This window comes from Panthera onca, chromosome D1, assembly GCF_046562875.1.
Source record: "Panthera onca isolate mPanOnc1 chromosome D1, mPanOnc1 haplotype 2, whole genome shotgun sequence".
Lineage (NCBI taxonomy): Eukaryota > Metazoa > Chordata > Mammalia > Carnivora > Felidae > Panthera > Panthera onca.
The window spans coordinates 108,607,970-108,624,762 of NC_138348.1; the positions used below are offsets into that span (position 1 = coordinate 108,607,970).

The 16,793-nt window shown below is 44.4% G+C and overlaps 1 protein-coding gene across 1 annotated transcript in view; it reads right to left on the minus strand.

Annotated features, from left to right (window-relative positions):
- RAB39A (RAB39A, member RAS oncogene family) overlaps positions 1-10,487 on the minus strand; it is a 30,812-nt gene extending 20,325 nt beyond the window's left edge. Inside the window, exon 1 of the mRNA XM_078432702.2 lies at positions 10,261-10,487. Within this exon, the coding sequence (XP_078288828.1) occupies positions 10,261-10,487 (227 nt within the window). The remainder of the gene's footprint in view (positions 1-10,260) is intronic.
- Between the last annotated feature and the right edge of the window lie 6,306 nt (positions 10,488-16,793).

Sequence of the window (16,793 nt, forward strand, 5' to 3'; positions counted from 1 at the left end):
TATTAAAATCACTCTGAACAATGCTATACTGAAGAAAAATGAGAGGCAATGCCTAGAATTTAAGAAATTATAATCTTGCAAATATAACCACTCTACAATCCAGCAATTGCACTATTAGATATTTACCCAAAGGATAAAAAAATACAGATTTGAAGGTGTATATGCACCCTAATGTTTATAGCAGCATTATCAACAATAGTCAAACTATGGAGAGAGCCCAAATATCCACCAACTGATGAATGGATAAAAAGATGTGGTGTGTGTGTGTGTGTATACACACACACACACACACACACACACACACACACACACACACACACTGGAATATTACTCAGCCATCAAAAAGAATGAAATCTTTCCATTTGCAGTGACATTGTTGGAGCTGGAATGTTTTATACTAAGCTAAATAAGTTGGTCAGAGAAAGACAAATATCATGGGATTTCACTCATATGTGGAATTTAAGAAACAAAACAGATAAACATATGGGATGGGGTGGGGGGACAAAGAGAAGAGAGGGAAACAAACCACAAGAGACCCTTAATGATACAGAACAAACTGAGGGTTGATGGAGGGGAGGTGGGGGGGGGGGTGATGGGGCTAGATGGATGATGGACATTAAGGAGGGCACTTGTTGTGATGAGAACTGGGTGTTGTATATAACTGATGAATCACTGAAATCTACTCGTGAAACCAATATTGCATGGTATGCTAACTAAAATTTAAATTTTAAAAAAGGAGAAAAAAAAGAAATTACAATCTTTCTTCATAATGCCAGAAAGTTCTTAACATCTATCTAACTTCTGTTTGGACTATTCTCTCTTAATCTCTTCTCAAAGAGGGTTCAATTTGGGCTCCACACCATTCTTTTTGTATTTCTGAGGCAGGAATCTGTTATTAAGGCTATCCCTCAGCCTTATTTATTTGAGGCCGTTTCACACAAATTCCTACGAAAAGGAAACACATTTGGAAAGACTAAAAAATCAGAAGAGGGGCGCCGGGGTGGCTCAGTTGGTTAAGCGTCCAACTTCAGCTCAGGTCATGATCTTGCGGTCCATGAGTTCGAGTCCCCCGTTGGGCTCTGTGCTGACAGCTCAGAGCCTGGAGCCCGTTTCAGATTCTGTGTCTCCCTCTTTCTCTCTCCTCCCCTGCTCATGCTCTGTCTCTCTCTCTTCTCAAATAAGCGTTAAAAAAAAAAAATTTAGAAAAAAAATTAAATATCAGAAGAAAAAACACTCTAAACATTCTTAGTAAAGGAAGATAAATTTATTTATTTATTTAGAGACAGAGAGAAAGATAGAGAGCGAGAGAGAGCTTCCCAAGTAGGCTCTGCACTGTCAGCATGGAACATGAGATCATGACCTGAGCCCAAATCAAGAGTCGACACTTAACCGACCCTGTCATCCAGACGCCCCGGCACCGAGATATTTTTGATGGTTTTGTTATATCAGTTATATCCTAGCTACTGATACCAGTTGATGGTCTTAAAAGACATACTTCCAGTAATACAGTCATTTGACTTAGCAAGTTGTTCCTAAATTAAAAATGAATTGCTACCATAGGAAGGAAAACAGAAAAAGTCACTACATCTCAAGAATGTTTAAGAGAATGCTATTCACTGGGGCATCTTGGTGGTTCAGTTGGTTAAACATCTGATTGACTCTTGATTTTGGCTCAGGTCATGATCCTGTGGTCCCTGGGATCAAGCCCTGTGTTGGTAGCCTGGACCCTGCTTGGGATTCTCTTTCTCTCTTGGTCTGCCCCTGCCCAGCTCACTTGCTCTCTCAAAATAAAAAAAAAAAACATAAGAAAAAAAAAAAGAAGAAAGAATGCTGTTAAGATTTTAAACCAAACTAATGTCAGCTAGCCATCAATATTTACTTAGTCGTGCTTATATGCAGAACTGCTTACCTGTATTTTGAAACACTTTTCACAGCTTAAAGTATAAATATACTTTAACCTTTGTTTCATGTTTTTCTGGAACTCCTAAAAGTCAGACCAGTACTTTATTACATAAAGTGATTCCTTTCAGAAAACAATGTTTGTTTGTTTCTACCATAAAAAGATGTTTTATGACAAGCCAGGTAGAGTGTGTGGGGTAGTAATTAAAGAAAAAAAGTTTTTAGTGTTTATTTATCTTTGAGAGACAGAGAGAGAGAGAGAGAGAAATAGAGAGAGCGTGAGTGGCGGAGGGACAGAGAGAGAGGGAGACACAGAATCCAAAGCAGACTCCAGGCTCCGAGCTGTCAGCACACAGCCTGATGCGGGGCTCAAACTCACGAACCTTGAGATCATGACCTAAGCTGAAGTTGGATGCTTAACCGACCAAGCCACCCAGGCACCCCTGGGGTAGCAATTTTTAAAGTGAACTTCCCTAAATTATGTATTAGCAGAATTGATGAAAAGTTGCTGACATTTAGGGATTTATTAAAATCAGAAGTATAGGTTTGCAGGTACTTTGCTTTAGAAAGAATTAAAATAGCTTATTAAAGCAATATGTGATGTTCCCTGGTGTGTGTGTGTGTGTGTGTGTCTCAGTATCACTTTTTCCACTCACCTTTTCTACTGCTTGACCGAGCAGACTAGAAAAAAGAAGATTCCCTCTAACTCAGTCAGGATAAGAATAACTAATATAAGAAATATCCTTAGGCCGTTCCAAGAAGTCCTCTTTAAATTTCTTTTAATGTTTATTTATTTTTGAGAGTGGGGGGAGGGGCAGAGAGAGAGGGAGACACAGAATCCGAAGCAGGCTCCAGGTTCTGAGCTGTCAGCTCAGAGCCCGACAGGGGGCTCGAACTTGTGAACTTGTTTACCATGAGATCATGACCTGAGCTGAAGTCAGACACTCAACTGACTGAGCAACCCAGGCACCCCTAAGAAGTCCTCTTTAAAAACTTTAGAGCAACATGACGATGAAAGGGAAGTTGTTAAAAAATCTGTATATGCTTGGCAAAGTGACACTGGCTAGAAATTTCTACCCCCTCTCTGAGCAAAGCACTTTTCTTCAAGTGAAGACTTTACTGTGGTGTTCTATGTACTCACAACATCATCTCTAAGTTTCTTTTTCTAGCCCTTGCTGTGAAAGCTAAACACGGGGTCAAGGTGCCAGAACACGTGGTCATCACTGTAGCGTCAGGAGAGGAGATTCCAACACCCACCGGCCACATACCTGGAGCTCTGCTAACAGGCAAGCATCAGGATGAGACATTCTCTCACTAGGTGGCCGCCCTCTTTTAGAACAGCAACACTCCTGGCAAGACTCTTACTAAGTTGTTTTCGACCATGGGTAATTTCGTGTCTCTCCCTGAAGCCAAGATGGACAATGAAGGGATGTGAGGGAGGACAGAGGACAAGAACAGGCCGAGGACTCACTACCCAAAATACAGAAGAGAAGTGGGAAAGCCCCCAAAAGTCCCGAAGAACGAGCTTTACCTACTTTGCAATTTTGCCTAATGCCAGCCCAGGGCCCTTAGGTATCGGGCGTATAATATTTAGTTTACTTCAGGATGTATAACCACCTTCATGTACCAATAGGGGCACTGAGGTTGTGGCCACATCCACCACATCAACGGAGTTATTAAGAAAAAAGAAATTAAGACAATGACAGGTTTTTCTAACTACTAGCTTGTTTCTTGACTGTGCTGACTACAGAGTCACTCAAAATGGTCTGAATGTCCCGAGGGGACAAGGCAAGTAATCTCTGCAGGATAAAAATATGTCTGGCTACCTGTGGCATCTTTTCACGTTCCGTTACGCTTGTTAGAAAAGACGCTGGCTCGTTCTGACATACCATTTTACCTGGAAACACCACAGAATCCTTTTTGGGATGATTGGTCACTTCCTTCTGTGAATTTCTCTTTTCCAAAAAGTAGACCTTCACAGATACATCTGTGTTGTATGACTTGTCATACATACCTAGTATATTTGCATTTGTATTATGTGTATACGTATCTTAAAATGTGGCTGTGGGGAAGCTGATTCATGGTAGTCAATGCGTAGCAAACGAGATGGTCAAGTGGCCCATGAGATTATTTTCTTCCGTGAGTCTGAGTAAGAGGCTCAGACACTAAGAGAACCGGGAGCTGGCAGAGTTGGAGAAGAAAACGAACCAGAGTGAAAACCCACAAACTCTTGCTTTGGGAGCTTCCATACTTCCAGACACCTGTCTATTCCATGAGCCTTCGTCATTCAGGAGATCTGGATCATTTATAATTTATCCCAAGCATCTAAACTAATTTGGCTAGATTTCTGTTACAACACAAATAATTAAAAAAAAATTTTTTTTAATGTTTATTTATTTTTGAGAGAGAGAGAGAGAAAGAGACAGAGTGAGAGTGAGGGAGGGGCAGAGAGAGAGAGAGAGAGAGAGGGAGTCACAGAATCTGAAGCAGGCTCCAGACTCTGAGCTGTCAGCACAGAGCCTGACATGTGGGTTGAACCCACAAACTGTGAGATCATGACCTGAGCTGAAGTCGAATATTTAATCGACAGAGCCACCCAGGCGCCCCTGCGGCACAAATAATTTGAACCAGGACATTATTTTATCTGATTACTCAGTACAAATAGAGCCTTGCTTGTATCGTGTCTAAAACCTGGAACGACAGGAGACTGCAGTGATTGTGGAGCTTAACTGTGGACAGTTTCTGCTCTGTTATGTGTGCAGTTGTGAACCCAGCAATCCAGGATTGGAAAATCTTTTTCTGTTAAAGACTATGAACTGTCGTAAAGAGGGTAGGAATCAAACACAAAACAAAAGAAAACAATTTAGTTTAGGCACTTAATGAGCTCTCTTGGGGCATCTGGGTGGCTCAGTCGGTTAAGCCTCTGACTCTTGATATCGGCTCAGGTCATGATCTCACGGTTTGTGAGATGGACCCCGCCTTGTGCTCTGCGTCCACAGCGTGGAGCCTGCTTGGGATTCTCTTCCTCCCTCTCCCTCTCTCTGCATCTCTCCTCTCCCTCTCAAAAATAAATAAACATTAAAAAAAAGTTTCTAAAAAAATTCTTCTAAGGAGAAATAGACATTGCTTTTAAAATTAAAAATAGAGAACATAAATTAAGCCACTTTTACACATTAACTTTGTATCAGTGTTTTGAAGGGGTAGGAGGGAACACAGACAGGTCGGAGCCAGAGGGACAGATGAGGGGAGAGAAGCCAGAAAGAAATAGGAGAGGAAGCGACACACTAACATAAAAAGGAAGGAGAGAAAAAGAGGGAGGATGGGAGGAAATGAAGAGGGACAGATCCAGGAAAGGGGCAATGGAAAAACAAAACTCAGCTGAAGGAGAGGAAGGACACGTGAGGAAGACAGATACACAGTAGAAGGGTTGCTAGAGAAGAGATGACAAGACAGACAGAGGGGTAGGGAGAGGTCCAGAAAGTTCAGCTTGTTAGGCAGAGGCCATCCTCAGGTTCTGGGGGCCCAGTGGAGCGGGGCGGGGTGGGGGGCAGCGTCCCTTCTCTGGCACTTACTACTTACAGCCCTTTGTTAACGAGCTGGTTAATGAGCTCCTGAGGTCTCCCACTGCTCCAAACCTCAACAGTTTAGGAATTCCACCTAAAGAATGAGACTGTACTTGGGGCGCCTGGCTGGCTCAGTCGGTTAAGCATCTGACTCTTGATTTCGGCTCAGATCATGATCTCAGGGTTTGTAAGATCGAGCCCCACATCCGGGCTCTGTGCTGACAGTGTGGAGCCTGCTTGGGATTCTCTCTCCTTCTCTCTCTGCCCCCGTCCCGCGCACTCTCTCTCAGAATAATAAATAAATATTAAAAAAAAAAAAAGAATGTGACTGCACCAACTCACCAAGGGAGCTTCCCTGGGGTTGTACTCGTTAGAACACAAGTTATCATACATTTTCATATTTTTTTATTTTTTATTTTTGAGAGAGAGAGCGTACGCACAAGTGGGAGAGAGAGGCACGGGGGAGAGAGATTCTTAAGCAGGTTCCACACTCAGGGCAGAGTCCAATGTGGGGCTCAATCCCACAACCCTGGGATCATGACCTGAGCCGAAATCAAGAGTCTGACACTCAGCCAACTAAGCAACCCAGGCACCTGGATTTTTACCTTCTAAAAAGAGCCTGTCAAATACATTTGAGACATGCTGGTTTAATCAAGGTTAAACGGGCTTGTTACAGTACTTCTGAGAGCCTTTGATATGAATTTCTAAGAGAGTTCTACATGGGATGCAGGGATTCCCAACCTTACCTGGTCACAGAATTCATTTTTCAAGAGAATCACAAAGGTAACTGTTCTTGCAGAACACACTTCGAGAAGCATGGCACCAAGAGGCTGCTATTCTCTTTGCATCTGAGCTTTGCAATCACTGGCTGTAACCATAACACCCCGAAGATCAGACAACAAGGAATAAAAGGCAAAATCTGGTTTGAAGCCCTGAGGTTTCCTAGCCCTACAGCCAACACTGCTATTTCTTTATCTCACTTTATCTTTATTTATTTATTTTTTTAACATTTATTTATTATTGAGAGACAGAGAGACACAGAGCATGAGGAAGGGCGGGGCACAGAGAGGGGGAGACACAGAATCTGAAGCAGGCTCCAGGCTCCGAGCTGTTAGCACAGAGCCTGATGTGGGGCTCGAACTCACGATCTGTGAGATCATGACCTGAGCCGAAGTCGGTTGCCCAACCAACTGAGCCACCCAGGCGCCCCTCACTTTATCTTTATATTGCTTTAAGTGCTTTTTACGGGAAGTTCAAAATTTAGAACCTTATATTTGATGCCCTCTAATATTTATCCTGAGTCACCCTGTGCTGAACAATATTCTTGCTTCTTTTCCTGCGAAACTTCGTCCACTATGATGATTCAAAATTCAAAGTGGTGGGGTGCCTGGGTGGCTCAGGTCATGATCTCATGGTTCGTGAGCTTGAGCCCCATGTTGGGGCTTCACATGGACAGGCAGAGCCTGCTGGAGATTCTCTCTCTGCCCTCCCCTGCCTGCTCTCTGTCTCTCTCTCACAATAAATAAATAAACTTAAATTAAAAAAAAAAAAAATCAAAGCGGCAATTGCTAGTTTCCCTGGAAAGCCCACCATGCTAGGTCCACATTCCCTTCTTCATGGGCACACGGTAGCTCATCTACCTGTGGCCTTTTAACTCCTTCCTCCTCAGTGAACTTAGAGCTGAAGGGATCTGTACCACATTGGTCTCCCTTGCTTAAAAGGAACATTGCTTGCTCTATTTCCAAAGGAACACTCTCCATTTCCATTCCCCTGTGCGGGAACACAGTGTTCGTGAAGAAGATGATGATGTCTCAGTGGTGGCAGAAAAATAAGAAGGTACCAGAATGATGGCTTAGAGCAGAGTTACTCCACCAACACGGACCACTTACCTTGATGAAACTGTCACACAAAGAGAAATAAACTTTTATCTTTAATGAAGGCACTGTAATTCTGACTTGCCTTAATGCAGGAATTTGACATTTACCCTCACTAACACAGTGTTAATAACAAAAACATTTGAGTGTTATATTATAATTTACAGTATGCTCACATAGACATTATTTTTGTAAACCTTTTTCACTTTGATTTTGTTTCTTCTTTTTGAAAGTAATTATTGTCTTCTAGCATGTGTTAATCTGAACATTGAAAGTTAAGGCTTAATATTTGTCAATTACATCTCAGTAAAGCTGGGGTGGGGGAGAAAATGAAGATTAGGTAGGGTCATACTTATTGCCTATTTTGTTCTGTTTTTTTAAATTTTTTTTTTTTCAACGTTTTTTATTTATTTTTGGGACAGAGAGAGACAGAGCATGAACGGGGGAGGGGCAGAGAGAGAGGGAGACACAGAATCGGAAACAGGCTCCAGGCTCCGAGCCATCAGCCCAGAGCCTGACGCGGGGCTCGAACTCACAGACCGCGAGATCGTGACCTGGCTGAAGTCGGACGCTTAACCGACTGCGCCACCCAGGCGCCCCTTGTTCTGTTTTTTTAATGCTTTCAAACTATACTCTGAGTTGTCTAAAGTAGGTTCCTTTCTGCTCGTTTATGTACAATCAACAATAAACCCTCAAATATAAAATTCCCTATGAATTCCTAATGATATGACTAATACCTTCATGAACTATAGTGACTTTCTATGAAATAAAATGTATCTATTACTCAAAAAAGTATCTATTTTCTTCTGAAAAGACACAGAGTGGTTTAACAATGATTGTTTCAAATGCAATTTCATGTTGAAATATTCTGCTAAACTACAGAAAGCAGTATTGGAAGGTAGCTATTGAAATATGTATGTATTTATGAATACGTCTTTGGTAAAGAGCCAGACAAAATAAAGCATGACTCATTGTCAGTAAACATTCCCTAAATGTCCTTGTATTATTATGGGAGAGGTACCGTCTGGTTTTAATAATGTATATAAAACAAATTGCTATTTACATCTGCTCAAAGGCATTAAAAAACAATGATCTACTTAGCAGAAAGGACTTTAAAGTCTAACAAATTAATTATCCTTTACTTTGTTGTCAATAAGGTGAGGAATTACTTCTTAGGAAATAATTAGATACAATAAGACTTCACTACTTATGTTTCTTGTAGTTGCAACTCACTAGTTTCTAGAAGTTTAAGGTATAAAGAGTATGTTTTTATTACATTCATTTTAGAGGGTAGAGCAAGAGTTATTAGTAAATGCCTTTTTTGGGGGGGAGGACCACAAAATATCTTAAATTTCATCTCTGACTGAGATCACAGGTGATGGAATCTGCAAACCATCTCACAATGGTGAAAGAGGAAGGAATCTTAGAGATCATAATAACCCCATTTTACAGATGAGGAATCAGAAGTTTGAAACCCTATTTAACTAAAAGAGGCTTCTTGAGAAGGAAAAACAAGTTTCCTCATGGACTTCTAGGGACTGTACAATTCGAACCTTGAACAGTAACCTTTACCATCTCTCTGAAGGGCTGGCCTTCCCATCTTTCCACTCCACGCATGGGAGTTCCCGGATCGTGTGTGTGGATCGTGTGGATCAGTGTGTAGCTGGGAATGGAAACCAGCACTTTACAAGCTGGAACATCCCCACAGAAGTATGCTGATCTCATTGGGAAGTGCTGGGGGCTGGGGCTGGGGCCGGGACGCCATGTTTGGGAAGCCCCCTCCTGGAGGACTGCATTTCACAAGCGGAGGACTTGCTGAAGATTGCAAAATGCTTGCTTAAGCGAGTTTTAGGTGACAATGCAATCTTAAAAAAAAAAAAAAAAAAAAAAAAAAAAAAAAGCCCAAACGCTACAGTGTATCAGATTTCCTACCTTCCTCTAAAACTACACAAAACAACCCCCCCCCCAAAAAAAGTGTCCCCCAATCCCAGAAATTTAAATACGCTTTATTACGTAGTTCGGTCTTAAACACCCAGGAAATGCAGGCAGATTACATCTAGTTCTTAGTGACATAACACGACCGTCTTTGCAAACTCTCGTGCGGGATCCCTCCTCCTCTACTGAGAACGCACGTTCTGATGTAGCACCACCCTGGAACGTTAAGCGCCCACGACAAATAACAGAAAAGCGAAAGTTCGTGACAAAACCTCAGGGCGTCTGTCTCCTCCCCACCAAACCACCGCAGATGACAAACTTCGAAACACAACTCAACCCTCACCAAACAGCACCAGGAGCCCTCGGCTGTGCCTGCGGCCCCGAGGTGGCACCGAGCAGCTCCCGGAGACGCGTTCCCACGGGTCACAGGGCCCAGAATTTCTGAGGACCATTACAGCATCCCCCTCCCTCTCCGAACGAGGCCCGGTGAGCTCATGCAGCAGGCTGGGGGTGGGGGACCCACCACCAACGTGGGAGCCCCACTCCGCAGTTCTCCCGGGCCGCGTGCAGGGGGAGCAGAAGGGGAGCTCGGGGTGGAGGGGGGGCGGGGGCAGGTGGCAGGGTCGGGGTGTGCGCAGCGAGGGGCGCCGAGTTTGGGGAGCAGGCGGCAGGGTGGTGTTGGGGGTGGCGAAGAGTTGGGCAGGGGCAGACAGATCGCGGAGCCAGAGGGGGTCCGCCAGGTGGGGGTTGGGGGGGCGACCCGGCTCAGGCGGGAAAGGGGGCGCAGGAAATGGGCGCCAAAGGGAGAAGTGAGAAATTGCGGAGGAGGAAGTCGTCCCTGGAAGAGGAGGGGCAAAGGGGAAGCGAGAAGGGAGTGTTTGCACTTTGGAGAGCGCAGGGCCGGAGCCTCCTCCGAGCCGGGAGGGGGCGGCCGACGCGCCGAGGTCCCGGGGGTGGAGGGGTGGGGGCGGCGGTCCCGGCGGCCCTACCTGAAGCGCTCCTGCCCCGCCGTGTCCCACAGCTGCAGCTTGATCCTCTTGCCCGGCTCGATCTCCAGCAGGCGGGAGAAGAAGTCCACGCCGACCGTGGGGTCGCAGGCGGGCGAGCGCAGCCCCGGGAAGCGGCCCTGCGTGAAGCGGTGCAGGAGGCACGACTTGCCCACCGTCGAGTCCCCGATCACGATGAGGCGGAACTGGTAGATCCAGATGGTCTCCATGGCTCACGTGCCCCCGCGGGCCGCCCCGCCCGCCTGCCCTCCAGCTGCCGGGCAAGTTTGGCGGCGGGAACTGTCCCTTCAGCACCGCCCGGGCGCCCGCCCGCCGGCTTCCAGCATATTCCTGCGACTGCAGCCGCCGCCTGGTCCCCGCCCTCTCTGGAGGGAGGGGCGGGGCCCGGCCGGCCGAGGGGCGGGGCCTCGGGCCAGGGGGCGGGGCGCGCGGGAGGGGGCACCGGGCTGACTGCGCGCGACTCCCGTCCCCGCCCTCGGTAAATCTCTTTCCCTGAAAGCTCACTGGGCGCCGCCGGGAAGGTGGGTGTGGCGAGAGGACGTGACGGCAGCGGCAGCCAATGAAAGCGAAGCAAGGGCACCCCTCCGCGAGGGTCAGCCAATGAAAAGTGAGAATCGTTTTCTTACGGTCGTGGGGGCGGGTTTGTCAGAGCCAGAGTGGGCTTCTGCGAATAGGTCACTTCTGGGGCGCCTTTCTTCCCACGAAGGCCCTGCCCCTTCCCACGCCCCTGAAGGTGCCCGCCGACGGCGTCCTGCAGTCTAGCCTTGCTCAGCGCCGCCTCCCGCGCGTGCTAAGGCGAAGGAGTTCAGAACAGAATGGAAAAAAATTTGCAGAGCAAGGTCTGGATGCTTCTAGCAAGCGCTTTGGCCATTGCTCCTGCCGCCGCCGTGTATCTTCTTCCAGTACCACGAAGAGTGAGAAAAAGACCAGGTATCCTCTACATACTCTCTGGGGACTTGCAGCCCCGAGAGATACAGAAGGGACCAAAACAAACAAACAAAAAAAAAGTGAGATTTTGAGATGCTCATAAAAGCTCCCATTCTCCTGACTCCGTTCTGTAAATCGGAAAAATCCTATACTTGGCAGAGTCAGCTCCGGGATCCAGATAAACCAAGCACACCTGAATTCTGATGAGATCTTACTACTTCTCCATGCCTTTCTTAAAATTGAATAATAGTGAATTCAAGGTTCTAAGTGTATTTTTGCTAAAATAGAGTTTTCAATAAGTCCACCTTTTTTTCACACCCGCATCCAAACTTACACTATTGTTATTCATTCTCCCTTTCTTGTTTTGGAGACAAAGGTATCGCTTTCAATATCTCATTTAATTCCCTGTCACCCAGGGGATTTTGGACTCCCTCCCCCCCCCCTCCCCCACAGTTGATCTTTTTGTCTGCTGTTTATACCTCATACCTCCTTGTCTCCAATTGTTTCTATTCCTCAGTGTATACAAACATGCTCAAGTAGTCACAGTCCTAAAGCCAAACAAAACATCTCTATTATATGCTTCTCCTTTAGATTTTTGCCTTCTCCATTATTCTCCTTTTCAAACATTAGGAAAGAACTACCTATACTCATTTCCTACCCACCAGTGAGTCTTCAGCAGCCTTCTCCATACCTAATGTACCTCTGAAATTATTTTTTTTAAGATTTTATTTTTAAGCACTCTCTACACCAATGTGCAGCTCAAATTGCAACCTGTAGGTCAAGAGTCACATGCTCCCCTGACTGAGTCAACTGGATGCCCCTCTGAAATTGCTTTTGATAGGTTGCCAGGGATTTTCTTACTATCAAATCCTCTACCCTCTCCTCATCATCTGTCTTTAGGTATCATTCTTCTTGACCTCCCTGTAGCTGTTATGGACTATAATCTGTTGTTAAAAGCTGATTGGCTGACCCAGCTCTTTTCCATAGTTCTCTTCTAGTCTTCCTCCAGGTAGGAATGGCCCGGTGACAACAGAGATCTGAGCAATGAGACTTAAGTAGGGCTTTTGGTAAACCTTTTGCTTTTCTAACAAGGGACTGACACCCATACTGCCCTTCACTCTTTCTCTTTTGCTTTTCCTTCCTACCTGGAAGAATAAACAACCATCCTGTGACCAGAGAGATGAAGGTTAGATGCTAAAGATGTTAGTGGAAGAGAGAGGAAGAGCATGAGTCCTCCGTGGAGTTGTTGATCTGTTGTTCCAGCTCTGGACATCTTGTTTGAGACAAACCAATTAATCCCTGTTTAAGCCACTGATGGTTGGATTTTCTTTTTTTTTTAATTTTTTTTTTCAACGTTTTTTATTTTTATTTTTGGGACAGAGAGAGACAGAGCATAAACGGGGGAGGGGCAGAGAGAGAGGGAGACACAGAATCGGAAACAGGCTCCAGGCTCCGAGCCATCAGCCCAGAGCCTGACGCGGGGCTCGAACTCACGGACCGCGAGATCGTGACCTGGCTGAAGTCGGACGCTTAACCGACTGCGCCACCCAGGCGCCCCGATGGTTGGATTTTCTATAAATTCAATCTAGATACTTTTGTTTCTTGGTTTCTACATAAGCATTCTTTCCTAATCTGTATTTTTTAACCTTATTCACTGACTTCTCTTTCTGTCATTCATTTTTTAAATATTGAAGTTCCTAAGAGACCCACTTTTCCTCTCTTTACCCTCTCCTTCCTTTTTCTATCGCTTTGAACAACCTCTGGTGACCTTATCAACTCCAGTGACTTCAGTTACTCCCATACCCAAACCACATGTCCTTTCCTTAACCGCTTCTCTGTCTTGAGACCCACATTTCCAGAATACCTCTGTCCTTAAGTGTTGGATACACATTTCAGATTCAACACATCTGTGTTGGTTAGGATTCTTTGAAACAAACTCCAGTCAGGGTGATATAAAAAGATAAATGCACTTATCCTAAAGATACAGAGGTATTTTTATACAATCCACAAGCAGGAATGTAGATGGTGTCATAAAGGGATTGGAACTAGGAAAGAGAAAGCTGTAAGGAACACAGGCAGCATGTGTGTCTGCCTCTCTCATATTTACTTCCTTCTAATATCTGCTTAATTCTTACCTGCCTGTGAACCAGCTTTGTCTCCTCCTGAGTCCATTTGGAAGACTATGGTTGCTGCAAGTTCCATGTTAGATATCTAGACACATCCGGAGACCAATTTCCATTTTTCTCCAGAGACAATCCAGTTGGCCCAGTTTGGAACGGGCGTTTATATCAAAGACATAAGGCCAGTGAGACAGGAAGATGTAACAAGCCAATCCCTTTGGATGGGGTATATGGCATATTAGCAGTTCTGGAAGAAGGATTGGTCAGTGGCTTCCCTTTGTGTCAAAAATACAGCCTCTATAGTGTCCAAAAGTGAATGTAGATTTCTTGTCATGTTTCCTTTTCCTTAGTGTATTTAGTGTCTGTTCTAGCTCCCTGGACAAGTGAGAGCTTGTGCCCCTGAATCTAGGGGCTAGGGGTTTGTGTTTGTATCAGGAAGAGATGAAATTGGTCTAAAGGCAGCAGAATGTAGAGCTAAGGATAATCTAATACATAGCATCCTGGACAAAACTAAAATGGAAAGCAAGATAGGCAGCTCAAGTGAAGCATCTTAAAGAAACTAGGTAGATGGAGCAGAACATAGCTACAAGCCAACAGGATGCAAACGGGAAACCTGCCCAAAGAAAGGCTTCAATGAGAGGTCAGAAGCATAGCTTAATTCGACACCGTTAGCCAGAAGAAAAGGCATGGGACTTTTTATAAGGTCCCCAGCCTCAGGAGAGATCTAAGGAGATCCTTAGATCCTAACAAGGATCTAAGGTAAGGTAGTTTAGACACAACATTCAGGTGATTAAGATAGAATAAAAACTTCATCCGTGCCAGACTCCCTTCTCTCCTTTGGCATACTCAGCCAATCATTAAACCTTGTTATGTTTACATCAGTGGTATCTTTCAGATTTATGACCTTTTCTGAACTCCCCGCTGTCACTGTCTTTGTTGAGTCTCTTATCATTTTGGACTGTACTGCTCAGGAACAGTAGGCATTGGTTTCCTAGGCATTGGTTTCCTAGGTCTGTTGTAACGAAGTACCACTAACAGAATGGCTTAAAGTAACGTCTCATAGTTCTGGGGGCTACAAGTACAAGGTGTTGCCAGGTTTCTTCCTTCTTTGGGCTGTGAGAGAGAATCTGTTCCAGGCCTCTTGCCTCGCTCCTAGTGCTTTGCTGGCAATCTTTGGCATTCTTTGGCATGTAGGTGTCCCATTCCAATCCTCCATTGTAACATGACATTTTTCCGGTATCTCTTCACATAGCCTTCCCTCTGTGTATGTGTGTGTCTGTGTCCAGATTTACCCCTTTTTATGAGGACACCAGTCACAGTGGATTAGGGCCCACCATAATGACCTCATTTTAACTTGATCATGGGCGGAGACTGTTTCCAAATAAGGCACGTTCTGAAGTCCTGGAGGTTAGGACTTCTTTGTGTCTCTTTTGAGGGGTATAATTCAGTCCATGGCAGACTCCCATTTAGTTCTGCATTGCATCTAGAATTATGGCATTGAACACTTTTGATGACTCATTCACCCTAGGATGAAGTCTGAATACCTAATTGTGTGATATACCTCCAATCATAATGTGGCATCTGTGATCTAGTCAGTGACTTCTCTACATGACATGCTATTCATGCTACACCTTTTTCCCCCATGCCATTGCGTCCTCTCATTATATCCCTTTCACCCTCCAACTGGTCAGCAAATTTCTGTTTCTCTTTCAAGGCCCAGAACAAATATTATGTCTGCTTTGTAATCTTTCTGAACCATTTATATCCCCAAGGAGAACTTATTTTTCACTCTCTGTGTTTCTACAACAGTTAAGCAAAGAGTACTCTGTACTTCTGTAATATCTCATATCTTCTATAATGTATTTCATTTTGAATTATGGCTATCGGTTTGACGGTCTGGTAGACTGTAAGTTCCTCAAGGCCAGATGCAATGATTAACTCATTGTTATTTCCCCAGCACACACACAGCTGGTGCATAGTGGTGCTCTATAAATGCTCACTGAGTGGAAATGAACTGTTAAGCAAAATTCTCTATGTCCCTGAACTTCTATATATATGCAGTCTGCACATAACCTGATGAGCTTCATAATGAACTAAAATTAATTAAGTTTATGATTAATACTATGATTAGTATTGGTTAATATTATATATTAATATACTATATAGATATAATATAGATTAATAATTATTCAAAGGCAAACTTTAGTATCTGCCTTTGAATAATCCATGAGTAATTTTAAGTATATTTGGATTATGCATGCTGGTACAAATAATTTAATATTTTAATTAGAAATGTTGTATTTGTATTTCTGGAAGTTTAAGCTTAGAAAATAAGGCACATAGGGGTGCCTGGGTGGCTCAGTCGGTTGGGCAGCCGACTTTGGCTCGGGTCATGATCTCGCGGTCCGTGAGTTCGAGCCCCGCGTCGGGCTCTGTGCTGACCGCTCCGAGCCTGGAGCCTGTTTCGGATTCTGTGTCTCCCTCTCTCTCTGACCCTCCCCCGTTCATGCTCTGTCTCTCTCTAAAAAATAAATAAACGTTAAAAAAAAAAAAAAGAAAAAAAAAGAAAGTAAGGCACATAGGACAGATTAAAAAAATTTTTTTTTTAGTGTTTATTTATTTTAGAGAGAGAGAGCACAAGCAGTGGAAGTGCAGAGAGAGAGGGTAACAGAGGATCCAAAGCAGGCTTTGTGGTAACAGCAGAGAGCCCGATGTGGGGCTCCAACTCACAAACCATGAGATCATGACCTGAGCCAAAGTCGGATGCTCAACCAGCTGAGCTATAATTCCATGTATGAGCGAAACCATATGGTATTTGTCTTTCTCTGACTGCCTTACTTCACTTAGCATAATACTTTCTAGCTCCATCCATGTCATTGCGAATGGCAAGATTTCATTCTTTTTTTTATGGCTGAGTAATATTCCAGTGTGTGTGTGTGTGTGTGTGTGTGTGTGTGTGTGTGTCTGTGTGTGTGTATCACATCTTCCTTATCCACTCATCAGTCAGTGGACACTCAGGCTGAATCCATAGTTTGGCTATTGTTGATAATGATGCTATAAACATCAGGGTGCCTGTATCCCTTTGAATCAGTATTATTGTGTCCTTCGGGTAAATACCTCGTAGTGCAATTGCTGAATCTTAGGGTAGTTCTGTTTTTAACTTTTTGAGGAACCTCATGCTGTTTTCCACAGTGGCTCCACCAGTTTGCACTCCCACCAGCAGTGCAAGCGCGTTCCCCTTTCTCCACGTCCGCGCCAACATCTGTTCTTTCCTGTGTTGTTAATCTCAGCCGTTCTGAAAGGTGTGAGGTGGTGTCTCATTGTGGTTCTGATTTGCATTTCGCCGACGATGAGTGATATTGAGCATGTTTTCATGGGTCTTTTAGCCATCTGTGTGTCTTCTTTGGACAGACATCTCGTTCTTGATTCCACTCTTTCTCATCTCTCCATAAGTATCCCCTCAGCGAA